This window comes from Diabrotica virgifera, chromosome 8 (assembly GCF_917563875.1).
Source record: "Diabrotica virgifera virgifera chromosome 8, PGI_DIABVI_V3a".
Taxonomy (NCBI): Eukaryota; Metazoa; Arthropoda; class Insecta; order Coleoptera; family Chrysomelidae; genus Diabrotica; species Diabrotica virgifera.
This window is the reverse complement of record NC_065450.1, coordinates 21,914,169-21,941,772: the sequence shown is the minus strand read 5'-3', so window position 1 is coordinate 21,941,772 and position 27,604 is coordinate 21,914,169. Positions and strand designations below refer to the sequence as shown.

Genomic DNA, 27,604 nt, shown 5'->3' with positions numbered 1-27,604 from the left:
ACTTAGTCTAATGGTAGAATTATTTTATTTTTAAATTATATAGTCATATTCAGTAAAATTCAAAGAATATTCAAAAACGTTCTAGGGAAATATTGAAAAATTAGCCAACGGTATAGGTGCAGTTACCTACATTATCTAAAAATGGATTTTTCGGTGGACATCAGAACTACTCCTCGTTGGATAATGTGAAACAACAAAATTCAAAAATATTTTATTAGGCTACGAGTTTCTCGAGGTAAAGCTGTCGAGTTTTTTAATTTTACCGATATTTGACTTTTGTTATCACTCGGAAGTCAAAACAACGAATTTTTTGCAAAAAAGGGAGAAAAAAAAACATATTTATTATTGTTAGACAAAATAATCATAAAATAAAAAATATCTCGACAGCGTTACCTCACGAAATGTGTAAAGAACATGTCAGGTGCATCTGTCAAGTAGTTTTTGAGTTAGAATGTCCATCGCATTGGTAAAAAGCAGTTTTGAGAAAAACGCGTTTAAAGTTTTGTGAACTTTTATTATTTTCAATTTCTTTCTTGTCTGTCAAATCGTAAAGTTATGCACACCGGAATATGTTTTTGAATCGCGAAATAATTTACAAAAAAGAATAGGAAGAGCTGGAAGAGTGCTCAAGAGCGCTGGTGCAAACTTGCTGCAAAGCAAGTCGAATGTGAGTCGAGGGTAAGGATATACAACACTATATCATCGCGTTTGTTATTAAAATTGAATTATGTAATATTATTTAAGATTCTTTAATAATCTTTATTTTGATAAATATTTTGATTTGTAAACAGATCGGTGCAGTCACCTACATTTGCTTACCTGTTTACACTGCTTGTTCGGTAGCCGTGAACGTTAACACGTAGGCAATACCTCATAGACCTATTTCTTATGTTTTAAACTTTTAATTTCTCATTTAGTTTCAAATGGATGAAGCTTGCTAAACAAAGTTTTTCTTTATTAAGAAGGGGATGGTTTGAAAATTTTGAAATTTTCGAACTTTTACATACCTCCAAGGTTATATTCTCTCTTAAAATTTCAGATTGATCGGAATAAAAATTACCGGACATACTGCATGTTGAATATCCCTAACTTCGACTCGCTTTGCAGCAGCTTCACGTCAGCATGCTTGAGCATAGTGAGAAAGGGTCAGCAACTACTTATATTTTTTTTTGTAAATTACTCCGCGATTCAAAAACATATTCCGGTTTGCCTCACTTTACGATTTGACAGACAAAAAAGAAATTGGAAATAAAAGTTGACAATACTTAGCGTATTTCTCAAAACTGCTTTTTTCAAAGGCGGTGGACATTGTCACTCAAAAACTATTGGACCAATCCACCTAAAATTTTGTATATATTTTCTTTAGAAATTTCGTGAGGTAACGCTGTTGAGATATTCTTTGTTGTATGCTTATTTTTTGTTTAACAATAATAAATATGTTGATTTTCACCTTTTTTTGCAAAAAATTTGACTTCTGAGTGATACCAAAATGTCAAAAATCATTAAAATTAAAAAAAAAAAAACTCAACAGCGTTACCTCGAGAAACTCACAAGCTAATAAAATCTTTTTGAATTTTTTGTTTCACACAATCAAATGATGAATTCTGATGTCCACCACAAAATCCATTTTTTTGAGGTGCTTTTAAAAATTTGCCACCGTTGGCTAATTTTAATATTTTTTCTCGAATTTATTTTTTAATTCTTTGAATTGTACTAAATATGCTTATCTAACTTAAAAATAAAATAATTCTACCATACTTTCAAAAAAATTTCACAAAAATGTGCTTGAAATGTAAAGCTAAGGACACATTATTAACACGTGTCGTGTTAACACGTGTCAACACGGCACGTCAGAATGCGACATATCAGATAGGCCGGACACATATCTGTGATGCAAAACGTGTGTTATGCTGACATTTTGATGTTCTTAAACTAGTGAAATAGTACTTACAATATATTATAATGGAACACCTACAAGACGAGATGGATTGGTTAGATTGTTAGATGAAAAAGAGGAAATGGTAGCTGTTCTGCGGCATTGCTTATGCTACGATATGAATGCAGAGAGTACTGGGTTCATCCAATAAACGAACGTAAACACGAATTTGGTGAATATCATGTTCTGCTAATTGTTCCTCCATATTTAAACGTATAAAAAATGTACTTATAAAATATGTAAATAAACTCCTGGCGCTGTCTTGATGTTTTAACACACTGTAACACTCTGATGAAAATCTAACCACGTTAGATATTGAAAACACGCGTTAAGACGTGTTAAAGCGTGTTGTCGGTTTCTGACGACACATCACAATAATATGTGTAGATCTATTTAAAATAACGTAATAGATATTTCTATGACACGTGTTAATGAGTGTTAACACGGCACGTGTTAATAATGTGTCCTTAGCTTTAATTTCAAACCCTATGCCCCCCTCTCTTAAGTATAGTTTTGGCCATATTTTGATAGGCAACCCATACAAAGTAGTATTTGTCTATCTATAAAATTTAATAAAAAATGTTTCATCTGGTAAACAGATGGGCGAAGGTCGACCTAGATTCAAAATTGCAAAAAACATCAAAATTTATAACTTACCTTTCCTTGCATTATCAGTCTAATGGTAATCTGTAAATTTGAATCATCGTTCAAACGATTCTGCTCAAGGCGCCCGTCCATATTTGTGATTTGAATTTTCTTGGGGACAGGAGAGTGAAGGGACTATTGGGTCAGATCTGAAACCAAAAAGCAATGTTAAAACGCATTTGTCTAAGTATATTTACAATGTTAAAAAGTTTATTTTAATTTTCTAGGGCTTATATTTAAAGTAGCCTTCCTTGTATCGCATGATAAAATTTTTGTGACCAAGATTTCTGTACATAAAATGGCTGCTTATTGTTAGAAAAAAATCATTAAAAAGTGTCATAAAGTTAACTTTATTTTACTTTTTATAATGCAATTGATTAGTGTAATAAGTAAACGCAATTCTTCTGTTTGAGGTGCCTACCCGTGACGAATGTTGGCGATCATCATGGGAATCTTTTTCTCATCTGCAGCAGCGCGGGAAAAGCTGCACACATGTTGTGTTGAATCAGGTTGTGAGGTTCTTTAACCAAATTTTTTTTTGTCCTGGACCTCGCTTTCAAAACATTTTTCCTTGTAGGACGGCATATCTGGATTCTTTTCGCATAATGTGTCCAAAGTACTAGAGGTTTCGAGATTTGATGGTGGTCAGTACCTCTCGGTTCTTCTTTATTCTTCTGAGGGCCTCCTCATTTGTGACCCGGTCAGTTCACAAGATCTTAAGTATTCTCCGAGAGAGCCACTTCTCAAATGCTTCCATTCTTCTGTACATGTCTTCATTCAAGGTCCCCGATTCGACATCATAAAACAGAAATGAGAAGACGTAGCATCGCAGCATTCTTACTTTTATACCAAGAGAGGCAGTAGCTCTTAAGCCGATGCCGCACTGCAGGATGCTAGATGGTCGCTTGGAGGGTGGATTTTAAAGGTGCATGGTGGAGGGGCGCTGCATCCTGGACGAAGTGAAAGAGTGAAATGAAGTCAGAAGTCAGTATCCACCTGACTGTTGAGGAATCGTTTGTTTCATTTGTTACGTTACATTTGGTTTTAGGGCTTACAATACCGGGATCCCGAATAACGGAATCCCGGACGATTTTTATCCGTTATTAAAAACCGGTATTTTTCTAAAAATACCAGTATTTTGGAATTACATTAGTTGATAAAAATTGAATGTTTGCACAATATAAATCTAATTTAAAATAATATTAATTAATTACAAGAATTTTTTAAGATAAACAAACAATTTTCTTGGGAACAAATTTTATTAAGGCATATTTATTAGACATACTGAGCCGAGTATGGCCCCAACTTGCTGCAACCCAAATATCATAAAGTGACAAATCTTAAAAAGCTTTCGTATTAACTTCTTTCCAAAATGTATAGTCAAGAAGTTTCTAGGATAAAATCATTACTTAGTGCTACCCACAATATTTCAGTTACGACAGACATTTGGACATCCGACAGCAATTTATTTATTTATTTATTTATTATTTATACATATGACCTGGCCTCTAGTGACTAATCCAGGTCGTTTTTTCCTGATGGGATTACAGATATTTTTTTTTTATATTTTTACATTTTTTACTCAAGTATTAAATCTATTTTATAATAACAATTTGCCATAATCTCTTAATTACGTATAACAAACAAATTTAAATAAACAATTTAAAATATTTTTGGTACTATCAACTCCCTTCTAAGTTATAAAGACAGTCCCTCTATTTTCAGAAGAGAGTTGGTAGTTTTTTTTTTATTTATTTTTTTTTTTTTATTTTTTTTTTATTTTTATGAATTATGTATTGAATTATTATTTTTATTTATTTATTTTATATTGAATTATTATTATTATAATTGTAAATATCTATTTTTGAATTTATATTTTATTTTATTTATTTTAACTTTATCTTACTCAACTTCATCAGGGTTGGATTATTGGTTGTCTTCTTCTATTATTATAGATTTCTTGTTGTTTTTTAGATATTATTTGTGTGAGATTGTTTAATATTTCAAAATATTCTTCATTTTGTAATATATCTCTTATTTCAATTCTTTCTAATCTTCTTCTCATTTCTCTGTGTTCTTCATTTTCTATAGTATTTTCACAATGTAACACTATATGTTCTGGTGTACCTAGTTCTCCACATTCACAATATGCATCATCTTTTAAGTTAAATCTTTCCAAATATGTTGGGTACGGTCCATGTCCTGTTAAAAAGTGTATTAAACCTTGTTTTGGATTAAAATAATTTGGAATGTTTTCTAATATTGGTATAAAATTGTATAAACGTCTAGATTTTGTTGAATTTTCCCATTCATTTTGTCTTTTTCTATTTATTATTTCTTTTAATTCTCTTTTATTTCTTATATCTAATCCTATTATTTGCATTATTTTTTCATATTTTTCTTTTTTTAGCCAATAATTACATGCTCTTTTTTGTGTTTCTAAATGCATTGGCATTACTCCAGTTAAAACTGTGAGTGCCTGTGTTGCAGTTGTTCCAAATGCTCCCGTCATTCTTACAAGAAATCCTCTCTGAGCTCTATTTAATTTTTCTGCGTTTTTTTTTTATTAATCTATGTGCCCATACACTTGAACCGTACCCTACAATTGATGCAAGTATTGTACTTAGGTATATTCTCATCTGTCGGAACGAAATTCTATATTCCTTCTGTGCTAGACTAGCAATGCTATGCATGATCTTTGTTGCCTTTTCACAGACACAATTCATGTGTTTTGTAAATAATTTTTGTTCGTCTATTATAATACCTAAATATCTTGTTTCCATTTTTCTTTTTTATTGTTTTCCCTCTAATTTTTATAATTGGATCTCTTTCTAAATTTCCTTTTATTAAACTATATGTTGTTTTTGAATCTGATATTGTTAATTTTACTTTATTCATCCAATCATTTACTCTTATTAATACTTCATTTGATTTATTTTCTAATTCTCTTCTTGAGTTTGCATCTATGATCAACAACAAATCATCTGCATATGCTATGCATCCAAGCACTTCAGGATCTATAGTCAATTGTTCCAACAGTTCCTCTAGCATTACATCCCAGAACATAGGTCCACAAACTGATCCTTGTGGACATCCTTTTGTGATATGTTTTGTCTTTTTTCCTGTTGGACAGCTTAGGCTTGCATATCGGTCTTGACAGTAGTTTCTGAGACTTCCGTACAGATTCTTTGGACATCTCATTCTTCGAAGTCTTTCAAAGAATGACGGCCACCAAAGATTGTCAAAAGCCCCAGACACATCTATAAAGATCATTAAAACATACTTTTTTATGCTTTCGTTTACTATTTCAAATACTTTATTTATTGCATCTTCTGTTGATCTACCTTTCCTAAAACCATACTGACCAGGATGTAATCCAATTTCTGTTCTTATTTGATTTAATTTTTTACATAGTAATTTTTCTTGTAATTTTCCCATTGTATTCAATAAACATACCGGTCTATATGATTTCGGTAAGGCAGGATCTTTATCTTCCCCTTTATGTATTATTATAACTTCTGCTTGTTTAAAATTATTGGGAAACCTTCTTTGTCTAAGACATTCATTATATAATGATGTTAGTACTGGAATTATTTGTTCCGACAATGCTTGAAGTATTTCAACATGAATATTATCCGGTCCAGGTGCCTTCTTTCTTTTCATTTCTCTCATACTTTCATATACTTCTTCTTCTGTGAATTCCTCTATTTCTCTTTCTTCTTCTATTTGGTATTCTTGTATCATTTCTTCTCTTATATTTCTTTGTTCTACTGTTTCTCCTTCTAATTTATCTGGAGGTAATAATACATTAAGTAATGTTTCGGCCGATTCTTCCCAACTTTCTGTAAATGTTCCATCTTCTTTTTTTAAAGTAGAAAGCATTGTCGGACATCTAATTTTTTTAGAAACTATTTTATATGGTATTCCCCACATATCTAATTCTAAGTGTCTTGATACGAAGGTTTCCCAACTTTTAGCTTTTGTTATTTTTATTTCTTGTTTATATTCTTGTTTTAGTCTTCTATATTCACCTAGAAGGATTTGCCTCTCAAGATAGATACCACATCGTTGATATCGCTTTCGCGCATATCTAACTCTGCTTCTCATTCTTGTGAGGTTTTCCTTCCAGGCTGAGTTTTTTACTTTACTATTTTCTTTTATTTTTGGTATTGCTATATCCATTGCTTTTTTAATTTGTTTGGTTAATTCTTTTGTTGCAATATTTATATTAGATCCCCTTTGTACCAGACAAAGTGGTCGAAACTCAGACTTTAACAGTTCATAATTTGCTTTACCTATATTGTATCTTACCGAAGATATTTCCGTATTACGTGGATTTAGGTTATTAAGATTGAAAGTTATAAGGTTGTGATCACTTATTGTTGCATGCTCCATCACTTTCCAATCCTTAACTAGGTGTGCTACTGCAACATTTGATATTGTTATATCTATATTGCTAGCCGCACCAGCTCTGTTTTGAAAAGTTGGTGGGTTTCCTGGTTTATTGTGTACTATCAACTCTAGTTCATTAATCATATCTTCTACTAATAATCCTTTTTGATCTGTTTGAGTTGAATTCCACAATATTGATTTTGCATTTACGTCTGCTACAACTATAACTTTTTCCTCTCTATACGTTATAAATATAGCTCTTATCTTTTCCACGTATTCATCAATATCTTCACAGAACTGACAATATAGGTTAGCTATGATAAATTTACCTGCTTTTGTTAGCAATTCTACACAGATACAGTGTCGATCACTAAATTGTTTTAGAATTAGAAGTCTCATATTTTTATTGAATAATACGGTTACCGCCATTGGATTTTCTCCTATGCTTGCACATTGTGCATTAATTGGCATGTGTTGAATTTTTCCTAGTCTTGTGTATGGTTCTTGAATGCAAACCATATCAAGACTATTTTCTTCTGCTGTTTTTCTTATTTCATGTAGTACTGTGATACTTCTCATACCATTTATTTGTCCTATTTTTATATTGAATGTTTTGTTTGTCATTAATTAATTTGGTTTGTTTTTTTTTATTAATTTCATTTTGGTTTCCGTGTTTATTAGAATCGAATAAATTTTCATTTTTAGTATTTTATCACCATATCTGTGTATTTTATTATTTTTAATTATTTTATCTGAGTTTATTCCCTCTTCTCTGATACAATAATTTTTATTATTTTTAAAGTATTTTTGTTTTATATTATGATTTATATTTTTTGTATTTTTAGCATTTAAAGTATGATTTTTTGTTCTCATGACTCTGTTTTTAACCATTGCATCACATTGGTTTTTATGTTTTTGAAATTTTTTATTTTTTATTATATTAATTTTTAATGTTATAAAATTTAATTTTAATTTCAAATTTAATTTTAATTTTCATTTTAATTTTAATTAAATTTTAAATAATATTTATGTATCATAGTCTGTTTTTTGAATTAGACGATTTAAAAGTAGAGCATAAGTTGTACAATTTTTATTTTCTTTATTACATTGTTTTCCTCTGTGTTTGCAAGGTATGCATACCTTTGGCTGTCCTGTTTTATTACAATTTTTTCTTTCGTGATTTTCACCACAATGGTTACATGTTGTTTCTTTATTACAGTGTTTGCTTACGTGTCCTAGATCATTACATTTATTACATTTTGCTACCACTGTGTAATCTTTTGTGTTTACACTTGTAAAACCAACATATGTTTTATTTATTATTAATTGTTTTCTTATATCAGGTGACACTTCTAATACATAATGGACCGTAGATTTCTCTCTTGGTCCTGTCTTAAATTTTAATTTACAATTGTTTGTAAAGTCTTCTTTTGTTATATTTTCAAAATTTTGAGTATATATTTTATTTAATATAATTTCTTCTTTTTCGTTGCTTGGTAAATCATACATTATTACTAGTGGTTTTCTTTTTTTTGGAAGTTCACATTTAAATTGTTCTTTTATTTTTTCATTATTTTTTATTTTTTCAATGTCTTCTAGTGTTGGAGTTTCAATTATTAATACTCTTCCTGATGTTCTCATTTTGTTTATTTTTAATTTATTTTTTTCTGGATCTAGAACTTTCGTAAGTTCTTCTTGTACTTTTCTTCCAGTTTGTGCTGTTTCACTTGTTATAAAAAGAGTGTTTATTTGTTTTTGTGTCTCTATTAGTTTTTGATTTTCAGTTTTATTATTTATTGGTTTTGATGTTATTGCAGCATATGTTTGTTTCGTTTCTTGTGTTTGTGTTATTTTTCTTAATTTTTCATATTCTATTCTTTGTCTATTATTTTCTTCTTTTAATATTTTTATTTGTCCTTCCATATTTCCATATTCCATTGCTAATAACATTATTCTATTTTTTAAATCATCTTTTCCTATTTTACTTAATCTTTTACCTATTTCCATTTCACCTTCAATGAAGTCAAGTAAGTCTTTAATTTTTGTTTTAGTATTATCAATATTTTTATTCAAATTTATATTTAATTCAGTATTATTTATATTATTATCTACAATACTATTATCTAATATTTCATTATTATTATTTTGAGATAAGGTTTTAATACTAATTCTAAAACTATTTTCAATTATGTCATCTATTTGAGATGAATTACCTCCAAAAGAAGTAATTTTCTTTTTATCTCCCATTTTTTCCACTTTTTTACCCAAAATTTCTTCAGTGTGTTCTTAGCCCTACCACTGAGCTTATTGTGGGAGGACCCCGACTTATGGCAGTGGAGTGGTTGCCCGCCCCCTAACCACGTGGAGGTGGCAGGAGTACTAACTACTAACACTAAAGAAATACAGGATACATACACAGATGTTCTTACTAAAATAAATAGAAATGTTCTAACCTATTTGAATTTGGATGCCTGTTATAAAATCCTCCTCCATGGGGTTAACGTTTATATATATTACAACTAGTTGATGGGATCATCAAGGAAAGTTCGTTTCACACTTTCGTATGATTTGAGACCGTTAACGGGATTCTCTTAACGGGATATCAACAGATTTTATTAAAGTTTTGACGTCTATTTGTGTCACTTCTTCAGTAAGAGCTTCACTGATTTCTTGAACACTAACAATTTTTACCTTTATCTGGATATAAATGTAATCCTTTATATTATGGTCAATTAAATCACTAAAAAAGGATACTAAACGAGACCAAATAAAGATTTTGATATCTATGTTTATCACCATGTACTAATATAGTTTTCTTTCAGTGAGGAATTCACTATTTCTTTGCGTAATAATAATTACTATATATATTTTGATATAAATATATTCTCTTGCACCTTTACAGCTTCCAAAGTAACTAAAAAATCAATTTTTTTTTCTAAAAAACTTTGATAAGTACTTCGACGTCAATTTGACAATTTATATCCGACAGCAATAGGGGTTATATTACGGTAACGTGTCATTTTATCTGCGAAGAAAAATTTTTCTACAAAGTTTTATCAACTGAAGAAATCTTAGGAAGCCAGACATGTGAAAATATTTGCAATAGTTTGAAAGAATATTGAACAATTCTGTAGGTGGAATATTCTTCATAAAATCACTACCATAGTGTCAGACAATGGGGCGAATATTAAATGTGCTATAAAGGGAATTTTTAAAAAACATCACCACCCTTGCGTAGCACATACGTTGAACTTAAGTGTTAATGATGCTCTTCTAATTTTTTATTAATAATACCGGTATCCCGATAAATCAAATTTCAAATACCAAATACCGGTATTCAGATTTTAGTTCGGTATTGTAAGCCCTATTTGGTTTGTTTTTAGCATATCGTCCTATTAGAGGTAAAACTCACTAACTACACTTTTCAGAAAGTGAAGAAAAATCGACTTAAGGTACAAATTGTTTTTTAAATTCACCTGACTTAAATATTGGATTTTTTAAATAATTTTAAGCCATGTTTTGTTACATAGTGAGTCGCTGGGTACCAAATTGCCCTTCTTTTATACATAGCAATTATTACACTTTCCTATATAGCCAGGCTACCCAGGTGGAATATCAAACATGACTGATTTGGGCGGATAGACGCCTGGATGGGTAGATGGCAGTGGGAAGCCACTGCGGCTACCGTCGTTTTGTTACTCGTGGTATAAGTAGCTGGATGGTCGCCAGGCAGCTATCTACCATCCACCATCCTACCAAACTTCCTGCAGTGCGGCATCGGCTTTAAAGACGGCCTTCATACGGTTGAAGGTGGATGTAACTTTTACGATGCGCATCCCTATCTCTGGTTGTTGGTCCATTCTCCATTTATTATGGTTTCGAGATAATTGTAGTGCCTCACTCTTTCTACTGGTATTTGGTTGGCGTAGAGTTGACCTTCTGTTATCTTGTAAATTATCATGAGCTTGTACTGTTTACTGTAATACGTGATTTGGTTCGTAAGGACTTGTAGGTCTTGTAAGTTATCCTCAAATACTATGGTGTCATCTGCATTTTGATGCTGTTTAAGAGGTACCCGTTTAGTAGAACGCCTTTTTCAATTTCGTGCAAGGTTTTGCTAACCAGATTTGCATAGACGTCTCTGCATCTCTGGATTAAGACTTATACTGAAAACAAAGCCTCTCTATAAATATCTCTTGAATATATGTAAATTGATTGTTGTGACAACAAATGCATGAATCAATCTACTACTGCATTTAATACCCACAATCAATGCGTTCATTGTGACAATAATCGTAGTTGTTTGCTTGACCATTTGAAAGTTAACGGCTTTTCCTTATCGTGATACCCCTAGCTTCTCTGTGTTACCGAAGTGCCGAATAATAATTGCATTTCGTTTTCAAGTGTAGTCCGTAGTAGAAGGAAGTTTTTGTGTGTCTATTATCGTGAAATTTCGGTCGAATTCTTTTTAAATGTATTCATTTTTTTTTTGAATCCTGAGAAAACTATTATTTTTGAAAATTTAAATGCAAAATAAAATATTACAGTATTATCGAGGGTCTGAAGTCCCTGAGAACCTCTATAATGATTATTTTAATTAATAAGTCACAGGGGTGAAAAAGAGAAAATTTAGTATGATTTTTAATTTCAAATAGGCATACCATTCAACAGAAACTTTTTGTTTATTCTAAGGGACTTTCTGCCCTCGGTAATAATGTAATATTTTATTCTGCGTTTAAATTTTTCAAAAACACTTATTAGTTTTCTCAGAATTCCAAAAAAAAATGAATGCGTTTAAAAAGAATTCGATCGAAATTTTGCACCTGCGCTCTCAAAAAGGATTAAAGTGTTATACATTTTTGGAATCACTATTTCAAACGCTTTTACATAAGCTGTCACATGACGTACCCATTAAAAAAAATCAAAGATACGCCGCGCCTGTCACCTGAAGAGGGATCGTGTAAAGTTCGAAACATTGATGTTATAATATACTTTGATTATTTTAAAAATCGACCTGTCCGAGCGTTTTGCTTATGTGCTAAAAATAAATAAGTTAATAAGGGGGTAGGGGGAGTGTAACACTTATTCCAGTACACTGTATAAGTGAAATCATATGAAAAATCACACAGTGTAAAGTCCTTTACGTTAAGGACAAAAAAAAGGGGTATTTAAAAAATTATTATTAATCAATTAATATCATACATTGGGCTATTGCATTCAGTAATTATTAATATAAAATACGTTCATAGTAGGAATGAACGAAACTGATTGTAAGAATGAATAGAATTGCTTGTAAGAAAAACCGTATTTATTGTGGGAATAAACGGAATTAATTGTAACAATAAACGGAAATAATTGTAGAAATAAACGAAATACGTTAGGAGAAATAACACTGTTATTGACACAACGAATAGTCTTCGTCGGTCAATTAACGACGTTGTTGTTTCAATAAATAGTGTTCGTTGACTCAGTGAACAGAGTTCGTAATATCAATAAATAGTGTTCGTTGACTCAGTGAACAGAGTTCGTAATACCAATAAAGTGATATTATGGTATATATAATGAATGTTCATCCAATCAATAAACGTAATACATTGGCTCAACGAACGAAAATAATGAATTGATGAACATCGTTTTGTTGTCCCAATAAAACCAAGAATTGGACAAATTTTAAGTATTGCGTTTGTTGTCTGAATTAACATTTTTATTGATATTACGTACCTTTTTCGTTGAGTGTAACTCCTATCGTACTGACACATATGGAGAGTATTTATGTTATACATATTACTATAAAATAACAAACGACATTTGATGTACAACAGCCTTCGTTTGTAAATTAAACACCACCTTGCAATTATTGGGGTAAATGTTCTTTTATTAAGCGCCCACTATACTACTCGCGAAGTTGATCGAAGTTCAGCGAGCACGAGAGTGTAGAGAGGTACTTCATGCGAATTCGCTTCGCCTCGGGCTACTTCCATTCTGTGTCGGTTTTTGCGGCCGAGTCAAAGGACTCGAAGTTAGTTTCTCCCCGCGCGAACGTGTTCCTCTAAGTTGAACGAATGTGTAGCCATGTACTTCGGACAACTTTCCCTAGTACTTCGTCAAGTAACTTCCGAGAGAGTGTAGAGCTCGCCTTACAACCGACATTTTTCACAACATGAGTTATGGCACGTTAACGAAGTAAACTAAAATAACTATATTTGTAATTATGTAGGTTGTAATCTTTGTCGGAAATGTGATTATCAAAATTTCCGAAAATTAGTATCGGAATTATCGGACTATGAATGGATAATGGTTTGTAAATACGCTTTACGAGAATTATCATGCTGCTAATTTCTCAAATGTATAATATATTACAGAAATAGTATGTCAGTATACATAGTTTGTCATTAGTAAAATGAATTAAAAAATAATTCGATTTTTAAACTATACTTAATTTACAATCAAGATGCAGTAGAAATAAACAAACCAAGACACGTTAAATGCTACTAGGAGCACTCAAGAATCATAATTTACAATGGATAAACTTTGGAAATCGTGATTTGGGATTTACAATGTATATGTTACCGTTAAAACCCGAATTTACTAGGAAAAACTAGCTTTAATTACGCGCTTTAGACAATTCTAGTTTTAACTATACTAAATTCACAACCAAGATGCAGTAGAAATAAACAAACCAAGACACTTCAATGTTAACCAGGGGCACTCCCAAATTATGATTTTCAATGTATATACTTTGTATATATCTCATATTCATGATTTACAAAGTTTATATTGTAAATCATGATTCGAGGGTGGTCTCGTAACATTGAAGTGTCTTGGTTTGTTTATTTCTACTGGATCTTGATTGTGAATTTAGTTTAGTCAAAATTACGTTAGACTGCTAAATTCAGTTAAAACTAGAAATCTTGAACAAATTTCAATATGATGTATCTGCTGAAGACATTTTTGACATAATTGAAGCTATTGCTATTGGTTATGGAGGTTGGGATAGGTTGAAGACTAAAACCGCCAGAAAATACGCAAACATAACAATTGATATTATGTTCAATAATTTTATATAATGTCTGAAACCTGCCAACGGAAGAAGAGTAGAGCGAAGAGGGGTCTTGTGTCGAAACCTATATTGCATTCAGAAATGAATAGTCGCTGTTAGATAGATTTGATCGATATGCAATCACAAGAGGATCACGGCTACAAGTTGATTATGGTTTATCAGGACTATTTAACAAAATTTGTTTTGTTGAGGCCATTACAACGTAAGAGGGCGGAAGAAGTTGCTTATCAATTTTATCAACGGATATATTCTTGACTTTTGGCGCACCATGCATTTGGCCGAGAGTTCGGTAATACAGTTATAAATGAGGTAATGTCATACTTTCCTGAGAAAAAAATTAGATGATGGAAAACCTAGGCACAGCCAGAGTCAAGGTTCAGTCTAGCGAGCTAACCAAGATAACAAGAAAATGTTAGCAGCCTGGATGCAAGACAATAACACAACAACGTGGTCAAAAAGATTTGAGTTTTTTAAGTTTACGATCTTGTCCAGAGTATTTTACGTTTTAGAGAAATTATTTGCAAACAACCGGGGTAGCAAATTATTTACCGAGTTTTTGTTGAATCTGGAAATTACTGAAAAGTTTAGTAAAAACTAGTTTTGACTGAAATATGCTTAGTCTTAACTAGAATTAACTGAAAATATTTGATTATACTAGTTTTCACTAGTTAAAACTAGAATTGTCTAAAGCCCACAGTTAAAACTAGTTTTTCCTAGTAAATTCGGGTTTTAACTGAAATCGGGTTTTTACAGTAACATAATATATACATTGTAAATTATGATTCGGGAGTGCTTCTAGTAGCATTTAACGTGTCTTGGTTTCTTTATCTGTACTGCATCTTGATTGTAAATTTAGTATAGTCAGGAAATAAGGTACACTTCACGAATTTGCCACTATTTTGGATTCTCGTTAGACACTCAACAGCCAATGATCCACCATACTTAGTGTGACAAACTCCAATTCAGTTGAATCCGGGACAAGGCTGAAGAACAATACCTGAAATCCGGGGCTTTTCAATGAAAATAGGGCCATTTTTTTCAGAAGAAGATAATTAAAGTACAGAAACGCAAAAAGTCTACCGTTTTATTTTTCGTAGAACTATAATCATCAACATCATCATCATCAATGGCGTTACAACTTTTCGCGAGTCTTTGCCGCGTTTACTATTACCTTCCATGTTTTTCAATCCTGTGCCACTAATTCTCATTGTCTCACTCCCATTTTCTCCACATCTTCTTTGACTGCATATTTCTACATTTTTCTAGGCCGTCCTACAGACCTTCTTCCATCTGGACTTCCCCAGAACACATTGTTTATAAGGCGATTGTCATTACTCCGTGTCACATACCCTGCCCATCTGAGTCTATTGGCCTTTATATATCTGACTAGATTTTCCTTTCCGAATAGAGACTCTAAAGCCTTGGTTTCCTCGAAAGCGGCACCGACAAACTGCGACCGTAACACTGCGATGAATGACGTCATAAAAAACTGTACCACGCAAAATAATAGCAGCGGTTTCCAAGGATGCGTTCAAACGGTAACAATACAATCATAATTGACAAAGTAGAAGAAAATTATTGTTTATTATAAGTATTTTCACAGTATAAATTTGATATACGTCTGACATCAATATGTGTTAAGAATATAAATTTGATGAATAAATGGACTTATTGGGAAAAGAAACCACAGACATAACTATACGTATTATAAAATAGTAATAGCATTCTATAATGGGAACTGCATTGTAATTCTTGTTTACTCAATTAGAGTCTAAAAATAAAACTAAGAAGCAAATAAAAGATATTTATGTATCAAATAAAAACATTTCGACAAACAATGTAAAAATAATTCATACATGATTGTTAAAGATTAAAACATTTGATGCGAGGGACAATCTCATACTATGTATTGTTATGCTCTATTATATCTATTTAATTAGATTGATTAGCAAATTCTTACTTTAGTTAATTATTCAATTATTTTATTTACTACCTATGTAAAACAAAAACTAAATTCAAATTAAATTTTCCAATCAATTTTATTCTCAGGGCTAATTTTGTATTGTATACAATACCTGTGATCTGTGGCTTCTAATATTTCTGATTGCTTACTTCTTCCAGGGTGGAAACAGGGAAATTGAAAACACTCAATATCATATAAATGTAATCTATTGTTTTTGTCAAATAAGCCGTGTACATGTGATTCAAAAAATATTAAATTTAAACTTTGTTGCAACAATCCCTTACTTAATCAATGAAACTCTAACTCTGATATCTCCTTGTTTTGACAAAAAAATTATTTAATTAATTTATTATTTACTCATACTAAATTTAATAAATTTTACTTTTCTTCTTTTGACTTGATTTCTTAAATTTTAAATAACTAACTGCGTAAAAGAAAAGTTCAATAAACAAATAAACAAATATGGGTTTGATATAAACAAATTTTCTCCATTCCGACAAATAATTTGACTGACCTTTTTGTTTCTTCACTGCCTCGTTCTCTGGATTGCGCCGCCCTTGATTCTTCCAAACACGTACTCTCTGGATGTTGCGAAAAAGTCCCTCTCGTCACGACTGCTTCCAAAAATCATACAGGATTTGCTCGAATTATGTTACTCAGTTTTCCTTGTTCGATATCTTGTGCAAAAAGATATTAATCAGCTACTCGTTCTAGACAAAACAAAGGAAGCTCCATCGGACCAGGAAAATTAACTCTTCAACCGGTCGACAATTTGGTTTCAACTTGATTCTGCTCGCAAAGGCCGATTACACACACTCTACACTGATTACTAAACTTTTAAAACAAAAACCTGGACTGCCTTCCACCGATGTTAATTACACAGTGACCTCTCGTCTCTCGCCAAATTCTGACTCCCAATTTCTTTTTTTTTCTACCTCATCTTTCCCACTCTATCAAAAACACGCCTCTCTCAAAACCATTCATACCCATTTCTTCTGAAACAAATATTTTTCCACAGAACTTTTCCAATATGTCATTTTTCAAGAGATATAATTAGTTATTTCCTACTTTCTAGTTTAACATCTAAAACCTCATACAATTGTACACCACATTAAAAACCTTCCCGGAAAGGATCTTAAAGCCGTCTTTGTTTTCGTCAACGATGTCCACTTTCTAATCACCGAAATGTTTGTTCATGTCCCATGCATTTCCTCGAATCACTTATTAGTCGTTTCACTTTTTCCCCGAAACACTTGCTTAATAGCAAAATTAAATTCTAAACAATTTTGGTGATGAAAATACAGGGTGATGAAAAACTATCATTTTATGGTCGTTGATATAAATTTAATTTTTTCTGAATTTCTTTACAAAAAAAAAACAATTCTACAACAGTATTTAATATTATACCTTAGTATGTATTATATTTCTAGGACCATCAAACTTTCAGATTTTGAGGAGAAATAGATTTTGTAGAGGATAATCAACACAAATAATATTGTAAAAACTTTAAACCTTAGGCTAAGGCCACACAGGCGATAATTTACGGCGCCGTAAGAGCGGTAAACCTGACGAGGCATTGGTTGACTAACTCCTATTTCATCTACAATTGGTGGATGAGTTAGTCAACCAATGGGTTTACTGCTCTTACGGCGCCGTAAATTATCGCCTGTGTGGCCTTTCGCTTAACCACTGACATGCAGTATGCCATACCGCGCCGAAAATATAATTTGTTGTAAAACGTGTTTTATAAAAGATTTCTAGGACGCCAACTATGTACCTTCAAGTGGTGTGTGGTTGTATCTGTTCCCAACTGCTGCAGTTTTCGTAAGGTTTAGTCTTTGAGCTACTGTAATGTAAAAACTGCTGCAGTTTTAGTAAGGTTTAGTCTTTGAGCTACTGTAATGTAAAGTTTTCGGACATCTTGGATATTAAAAACTGCTGCAGTTTTAGTAAGGTTTAGTCTTTGAGCTACTGTAATGTAAAGTTTTCGGACATCTTGGATATTAAAACACCCTATGTAACGCACAGCCTAATGTGGCTGAATTTTTATGTTTGTGCGTCACAGTGTTGCCATGCTGTTTTCTATATATTTCTTTCATAATTTCAATCAATGTTAAATGCACCTACAAGAATAATAGAATAATAACGTTTACTTCTCCGTCATTATACTAGGTATAACATATTAGAACATACCTAAAATACACAAAATGATACATTTCACACACAAATATAATATCACAAAAAATTGTATCGTGATAGTATGAAAAAATAGAGGATACAGCAACGGTGTTACATGTGACGGTTGGATCCAATGCCAATATCTACACAGACATATTAGGGTGCGCTAATATCCAAGATGTCCAAGTTTTCTTGCGGTATCACATACCACATGTCAGTGTTTATGTTTCTATAGTTAAAAAAAGTCCTGTGTATTCCTTCGCTATTATTTGAAGTGCTTTCAACATTATTTTACTATTTTTTAGTTATCAATACTCAAATTTTTCAGGTTTTAAAGGAATTTTGTACGAACCTTCACCACTTTTTAATATTATGCCTGAGTTTATAATTTTGTTGAAAAAATAAAGTTTATTTTATTTGGAGCAGTATTTTATTCTACAGCAGTGCGAAGAATTATTCCCTGGTTGATGTAAAAAACAAATACAGTGATATAAGACAAATTCATATTGAAAACAAAGGAGAATAGGTAAAGGTATGACATACCACATTATCACATGTCATACTTTTATGTTCTAAAACATCCACGTCAGTAGTGAAGGGTTAAGTGAGGTATAAAAAAGCATTTTTAAAATGTGACATGTTTTGTACACGTCTAGTAGTAAATAGGCTAGTAGCCGTTCATCTTACATGTTAACTGGCCTTTTCACTAGCACTCGCTGATATGTAAAAAGCTACCAAAACTACAATGTAACATTTCATTAAGTTACATTTATGTGAACATTTTACAGATTTAGTGTCACAGAGAGACATCAATGAAGAACAACAGGGATTCCGAAATATAGTATATATTTTACGAATTTGCAACTATATTAGATTAGAGATAAAAGCTTTGACTTTAACGGTCCACTGTGCTCAGAAAGTTAATCGCAAATTCTCCCAATATTTGAAGCACTGTAGAAGACAAGCAAAAATACGGCTTTAACTGATAATGTATTTTACATTCATTTAGAAAAATATACTTACTAATAAAATTATAACAATAACACTAAAAAATTTTCATAGTGAGAAAATGAAAACTATTAGGTAAGTAACTTTCAGTGTAATCAAGAATTCGATTATCCAAAATTATAACAGATGGTTCATGTAAACTTGGAAGCAGTTTTTCTTCCAACTCATTCACAAAATTTCCATTTCTGTAAAAGACATGATCAGCTATCAATAACAGCATCACCCTCAGTAGCTTCTTCTATCTTCAGTTCTTTTCTTAGTTCTTCAGTTCTAACCCAGTCCGGGTTAGCCGGACTTCCGGGTTATCGGGGGCCGACTTATCGGGGTTCCACTGTACTTAATTTTAATTAAATGAAAACTTAATGATATTGAAAAATCTAGGAAAAAATTTATTATTAAAATCCCTGATAGTGATTTTAACTATGCAGATAGTTTTTTATAACATAAAAACTTTACAATACTTACATATAAGAAATATATGAACACATCAAGAACTGCAATAATTCACATTTTTTTATTACCAGAAAGACCAATGCGCATAGCAAGTAATTGAAATTAACTTCAAAATAGGTATTGTTCCTAACAATATTAGACTATTTAAAATTGCCAATTCCAGGAAATTACATCAGCAATTTGGATGATATAAAGATGGTATTACAACTACAAATGAAAATGCCTGAATAACAAAGAGACACAATAGAACAAGAGAGTGAAAGGACAATATAGGAAGCTTAAAATTAGAAATCAAACTACCAATAGCTCCAAGCAATCATTCCATCAATTGTATTTTCCTTAGGTAACTCGATCAACTTCAAAGGATGTCAACTATTAAATATAGTACAGAAGTAAATTAGGCACAGTAACAAAGTAGTCCCTGCGAAAATCAACATAAACTATAAATTCTGGCTTCTAGATAACAATAGAACACTTATTCTATTTGTTCTTCTTCTTCACGTGCCTTGTCCATTGCATTCCGAATGTTGGCAATTAACATTAAAATTCTATTGCATTTTACAAACATTTTAGGTGGAAGACAGAATAATATAATAATATAGGTTATACCAAACTCTCAGATATAACCACATAAGCATTAGGTATAATATAATGAAACATTGCCGGAATAACCCAGAATATAATACAAATACCAAACATCATTTAACAGTTAGTTGCCTGAGGTAGTAAAATTAGTGCAATGATCATTAGAGAAAATCTTACACAGATTCAAATGTGAGTTTATATCTGTAAAACTCTTCATGTATCTGTACATTACAATCGAAAGCATTACAGACAAATATTGCATATTACTGCATCTACACTCGTTGATACAAGATAAAGAATCTGATTAAAAAAAGTCTTTATAAACCAAAATAAGCAAACATTAAATAAATTAATAGCTCCTAGATTTTAAAATATTAGAAAAAAAATAGAAAATAATTAAGTTATATATGGATGCATCAGAAGTCAAACGGTGTAAGTCACATTATCCCTAAAAATGACTAATGAGATATAACACTCTTATTATTATATATAATAATATTATTATTTCCTTGTTTGTATTTATGAATATGTTACCCATATTATGATAAATAAAGACAGTTTATTTGTTTTTAATAACTACTTATATTTAGAATAAAATAGAATAGAAATATGCTTTATTGTCACTGAAAATTTTTACAATTTAATGGACAAAGCTTACATACAGTCAAAAGAAAAATAATATCAACAACAAATATCAAATAACAACTACAATTTACTAAAATTAGATAAATCGTCAATATACAGTAAATATGATATGAAACCAAAGACAAAAACAATTAATTGCAAAATTTATATAAATTGCAAATTGAACATACAGTAGAACCGTATTTATCAATCAACGGTAGAACGTCGATAATCCGGACGTCAAAAATCCAGACCGTCAATAATCCAGATTTGTATCTAGCAAAAATATCTGATACTTTTAAAATAAATTAAGAACTTAGCTGCGAAAAACGAACCTCTATCGCAGTTCAAAAATATTTTACACATTTTTTTAAAAGCCCAAATAGTGTCTGATGTTTTTACTGTACACATGCTGCTATTATAAATTAATTACAATACAGTGTTTAAACATAAAAAAATGTTTTGATTAATTTCACCTCTAGACACTTTACTGTACAAGAGAAAACATAAAACGTTTGTTGTACTTTAATGTGTATACTGGCCTTGTTTTGAGGTAATTTCGATAATCCGCATAATTTGATAATCCAGATGGGGTCCGGTCCCAATTAATCCGGATTATTGACGTTCTACTGTACTTACAACAAATAAAATACAACATTAGGAATTGACAGTTTAAGCTGCTGTGTATGAAACCCAATTTTCTTAGTTATTCATTAAGAAATTCTTCTATTGAATAATATGGTCTTTTAGATAGATACGCTTTGGTCATTTTACGGAACTTTGGGAAATATGTTGCAGATTTAAGTTGTAAAGGGAGATGGTTGTAAAGTTTTTTTGCCGAATATAATAAGAGATTTCTTTACTAACTCAGTGGATGGGATCAGTAAATAAATATCAAATATTGAATTTCTGGTGGAGTAAATATGATTGGGCCTTGCTGGAAAGACATGAAGGTGTCTACGAATTAAACAAACCGTTTCTAGAATATATAAAGATGGAAGTGTTAAAATTTCGTGATTCTGAAGTAACTTCTGCAATGTGTAGATCTTCTGAGGCCAAACAGATTTTGCAATTTAAAAATAACATCAAATCGAGCAGCTGTACTAGAACCCCAAAAAGGAAGACCATATCGAAGATGAGACTCGAAATTGAGTTCCCTTGAGACAGATCTTATTGCATAGCAAGCTGAGGCGAGTTTCTTACTTAACGAATCGATATGAAGGGACCATTTGAGGTTGCTGTCTAAAAAAATAGCAAGAAATTTTACAGAATCAACGGTACTGATCTGGCTGTTATTAAGAGGCAAAGGTTGAAGAGCTCCTTTATAGGATAATGCTACTGTTTTGTCTATATTAAAAGAGAGTAAATAATTAGAGTCAGACCAGGTCTTTATCGTCAGTAGATCCGAAGTTAAAGTTTCATGAAGAGATGCAATAGTTGAGTTGCTCCAAGTGATACTGGTATCATCAGCAAAAAGAAAAATTTTCCCATCGATTTTTAAATTAGTGATGTCATTTATAAAGATAAGGAACAGAAGAGGACCCAATACTGAACCTTGCGGTACTCCACATACAATGTTTTTGAGACTAGAGTCAGTATCATTTGCTCTAACTAGTTGTTTCCTATTATTCAAGTAGGATTGGAACCAATTCAAAGAAATACCTCTAATTCCATAGAAATTTAGTTTTTTAATCAAGATGTGATTTACACAATCAAAAGCTTTGGCATAGTCACAGAAAACAGTGGCAGTATAAAGATTATTGTTTAGTGCTTGATAAACCTCATGTAGTACAGAAAACATGGCATCAGTGGTACATTTATTAGTTAAAAAGCCGAACTGATTTTGAGATAAAATGTTGTTATCAACGATTAACGACATAAGTCGAGTTTTAATGAGTCTCTCAATAATTTTGGAGAGTGCCGGTAGTAAGGCAATAGGTCTATAGTTGCAGGCATTAGATTTTTCACCACCCTTATGAAGAGAAATAATAATGGCTGTCTTTAGGCACTCTGGAAATTTACCTTTTTCGAAGGAATCATTAATTAGTGAGACGAGGATTTCCAACACATTTTCTGTGATTAGAGAAAATTTTTATAGATAGTCCATCAGTACTACAGGATGATTTGCTTTTGATACTATTGATAGTTTGGGTCAGTTCAGAGTTATCGACTGGTTTTAAAAAGAATGAATTCGAGACCTTTCTTGAATTAGGAAGATAAGAAATGGGATCTTGTTGCAGCCAAAATAGTTGATGTTATATGACAGAAACATTGGTAGTAAATTTCTTAATGTATAAAAGTGAACGTATATTCTTGGTCGATATGCGGATACCTTTCGTAACCCAAGAATTATTACGAATTAATTTCTGCAACTATTGTCAGAAACATCTTAGTATCTCATTTTAAACACTTATTGACTTACACCAATTGGCTTCTGAGACATCGTTATAGAAAAGAGATATAACATACTATTTTGTAGTCTTATAATCCAGGACAACATTGTTAAGAAAAGAATGTCAACTATAGAACTTCCACTCTAACTTTTCCCATGCATGAAATTATTCACAAATTACTATTTATACTAGGTCTCTTTTTAACTCACAGAAACTAGTATTGCAAAATTAAGCCGCTTTGCTGTAGAAATCACAATAAGTTAAACAAGGATAAACAATACAGAATGTCTCTGATAGCTGATGAATTTTGACGTTTATAATTTTCAATGACAGTGACAGTTTATTTGGTTTTATAAATCAATAAAGTTTTATTTATTCATCAATAAAATTTATTTGGATTTATATTTATAAAAAATAAATATAATACTTCAGTTAAATAAAGGAAGAGTTGCAATATTGACTTTTGGGTCCCCTGGCAAAGTCGAGTATTAGTAATATACTGCCGTCCTAAGCCAAAAGGGTGTATCTCAAAATTTTTCGATTTTTATATTATGGTTCTTAACGACCCCAAATATAATGTTTAACCTATTTCCTAAGCGAAAATGATGCATTTTGACTCCATAGTGCCTAAAAATTGGTAATAAAATTAGACGCATCTATACGAGTGCTTGTAATAAAAAACCGATAAATCGCAATAACTCAACAACTTAAAATACAGTACAACCTGCCATATCCGGACCTCCCCATATCCAGACGGTTCTGCCGTCCGGATCTACCGAGAAAGATAGTCCTGCTGTTGGACAAAGCACCCTCTCATCCTGACCTAAAAGAACTAAAAGATGGCGAAATAATGTATTATAGAATCTATAAAACATGTCTATCGACGAAAGTTATTGACGGTGTTGATCACTGGAATGTATGAAGGAGAAAACTCTTCAGAGACTAGAAAAGAAGTGCTCACATAAGTGGTCTTGATATCCGGATTTTTTCATATCCGGATCGGTCTGTCGCCACATTGATCTGGATATGGCAGGTTTTACTGTATTGAGATAAGTCTTTTTGGCTTAGGACGGCAGTATAGCAGTGTTGATAACTCAATTTGTGAAAAACTTGCACTTGCGTCACTGTTTCCCCAAAGTTAAAAATATTAATAATTTATTTATGTAATTCACTCGATAGTTTTGTATTTCTCAACCTTAAGTAATATTAAATCTTCTTAACAATATTAACTTTTTTGTTGTGACTGTTTTTTAATTTTATTTATTATTTATAAAGCATATTTAGCTTTATAGGTCTTATCTTTATGTTTAATGCCGCGGGCGACCTTTCGACACCAAATTGTGTTTGTACCTGAGGTAACCAAAGGGTCAAATTTTATTACAGGAAATTTCGACACTGCGCGGTAAAGCAGGTAGCTGGAAAATTACTTGGGTTTTCTCAATATTTTATTATCACTTGCATCTAAATTATTAGTCACGAATATTATTCAGTTGTATTTTATTTCTTGTTTGACGTCTTGTTTGTAGATAGATAGTATTTCATACAGTACGAAATTTTTTCTCCAATGGTTTACTATATTATGGCTTGGAAAATGGACATTATGTTCTTTGTTAACAGACAAATTGTCGATGACATACAAAAATTTATTTTGTTTACTAAATAGTCAAAAAAGTCTAAAATTTTTACAACATTTCAATTATCTTTAGAGTTAACTGAAATATTTGTGGACTTTGAAAAAGCCATTCATTGTGCTGTATTGGGCATGTGAGCCAATGTAAAAATTCAAGGATGCCTTTTCACTTACCTACAATAAAACTGACGTAAAAAAAATTGTTTGAAAAAATTCAATCTCTGGGTTTGGTACTAGAATATAAGAATACAAATTCAGAAATTTCAAAATAGTCAAGGCATATGTTTGATTTAACTTATCGAAGTTGAAGAATGCTTTTTTTTATGATTTTCATGACATATAAACCTAAACACTTGATAATATGTGCAGATTATTTACCGGAAAATTACATTATCAATAGCCTATTTCCATCACAGATATGGTCTAATTAGAATCCAGGTCTATTATGAGGACCAAGAATGCCTGTGAACCCTTCCATTCGAGGTTTAATTCTTATTTTTACTCAACGCATCGTTTTGTTTTTATGCTTATTGAAAAGTTTTAAGTGGACACTTATGTCAAAATAAATAGTAGATACTACCGTTAAGGCTAAATTGGCCAATTTTGGAGAAAATGATAGATAAACTATGATTCCAACAAATACATAATATGTAAGTTAGATTTTATTTAAGCTATATCGTATCACTCCTTTAATAGCTAATAAATTATTGTATAAGTACATTTACCTATATTGACTGTAAAATGTATAAAAATTACTATTTATTTATTTATTTATTTATTTACGGCATCCATTTACAAGTTTTACACACAACAAGACTTTTACAAGTTACACCTCAACAATAATAAATTATTAAAATAATAAACACATCAGAATAATACAAACAAACATATTGTAAGAACAATACAGAACTACAACAAACTTATTGTAAGATACCCCTTAGTTGTTTTTTGAACAAACCAATTTTGGAGTCAAAAATATCCATTTGTCTTGGCAGGCTATTAGCACTCCGAACCAATCGTGTAGTCGGTTCATTTATACCAAAATTAGTGTGGTGAAATGGCACTGAAAAGATTTTTGATTGTCTGTTGCTTCTACTAGGAACTTTAAGACTAAAAAATGATATCAATTGAGGACAATCTATGAAAGCATTAATAACTTTGTGTAGGAAGCATAAATCTAACAATGTCCTCCTTGACTCAAGTGTTGGTAAATTTAGACTATCTCTCACCCACTGATAGTCATATTCCTCTCTCCTGTATCCACTCTTATAAGCTGCTACCCTTTATAATAAATAAATTACTAGTAGTGTTATATTCAGATATTATTACCGCTTTCGAAAAATAAACTGTATATTATGTTTATAAAATAAACAAATACATTAATTAATTAATGACAAAACGACAAGCCAACAAGTGCAATGTAAATTTTAGTGCTCTATTTATGTAATGTTTATTATTATTAATTAAAGTGCTTATTGAAAATGGCATGTAGCCGAAACGTTTAAGCCATAACAAAGTGTTTTATTTATAAGACTGAAAAACCCAGGAATTAAAAAGTTTCTATTTAAAAATTCACGGTCAGGAAATAACAAAACTATTAATTAATTATGGTATTTTATTTATGCCGCAACTATATTTATTTGGTGTCGAATATTCCTGTTAAGTTAAAAACCGGCCTTTGGGGCTGGTGTCGAAAATTACCATTAAATTTTAGTCGCTACCTGCTTGGTGTCGAAAGTTCCTACGCCCGTTTAATGTTGAGTCCATCAATCTCCTCAATAATGGAAAAAGATTAAACACTTCAATAAAATAACTTTATAAAATACATTCACAGGATAATAGCCATTTCCTAATTATTACCACTGACACTCTAACAGTATGTATCAATACACATCGACATATGTTTCACTCTATTTTTTGATTTAACTTGTTTGAAAATGAATCGTAACGCATGGAAAAAGTTAGAGTAGAAGAACTATAACATTACTTTGTAGTCTTGTAATTAGTACAAAATTGTTGAGAAAAGAATATCAACTATTGTATATAGTACAGAAGTAGAAGATGCACATTAACAAAGTAGTCCCTAAACAACTGTTATCCACAGTAAAATCCAAGAAGGATAAGTAGATGATGAGCTTTTGAATGCAACACTATTTCACACCAATCTTTTATTTAAATTTAGATCTAGCAACATTACAACATGTATGACAATCAACATACTATGAATTATGGTCCCCAGAAAACAATATAACACTTATTCTAGTTGTTACATTTTACAAACATTTTAGCTGAAGACAATCTATATGGATTGTACCAAACTCTCAGATATAACCATATAAGCCTAATATAGTGAGACATTGCTGGAAAAACTAAGAGTGGAATACAAATACCAATTATCACTTAATAAGTAGTTAGTGGCTTAGGTAGTAAGATAAATGCAATGATCATTAGGGGAAAATCTTATATTCAAATATGATCAGATTGATATCAGTAGATACAGAAAAGAGCTGCCCTACACTTTATGTATCTGTACATTACAGGCATAAGTATATTGCATATTATTATAATATACAAATAATAACAAAATAATCCAAGTAGACTGCAACCAAGGAAAAACAAAAATGTTGTTTTTGTTTAGTGTGTGTATGACTCTTAAATGCGATTTATTCCTAAAAATAGATTACTTGCACATACCGTGTAAAATTAGCGTTGTATTATCAGCCAAATTAATAAAACT

At 31.3% G+C, this 27,604-nt stretch overlaps 1 protein-coding gene across 4 annotated transcripts in view; it reads right to left on the bottom strand.

Annotated features, from left to right (window-relative positions):
* LOC114333317 (poly(rC)-binding protein 3) overlaps positions 1-27,604 on the bottom strand; it is a 754,646-nt gene that overhangs the window by 251,671 nt on the left and 475,371 nt on the right. For all 4 annotated transcript variants that reach the window (XM_050658847.1, XM_050658849.1, XM_050658846.1 and 1 more), the window contains one exon: positions 2,594-2,730. In XM_050658847.1, the coding sequence (XP_050514804.1) occupies positions 2,594-2,674 (81 nt within the window). In that variant the 5' untranslated portion in view covers positions 2,675-2,730. The remainder of the gene's footprint in view (positions 1-2,593; positions 2,731-27,604) is intronic.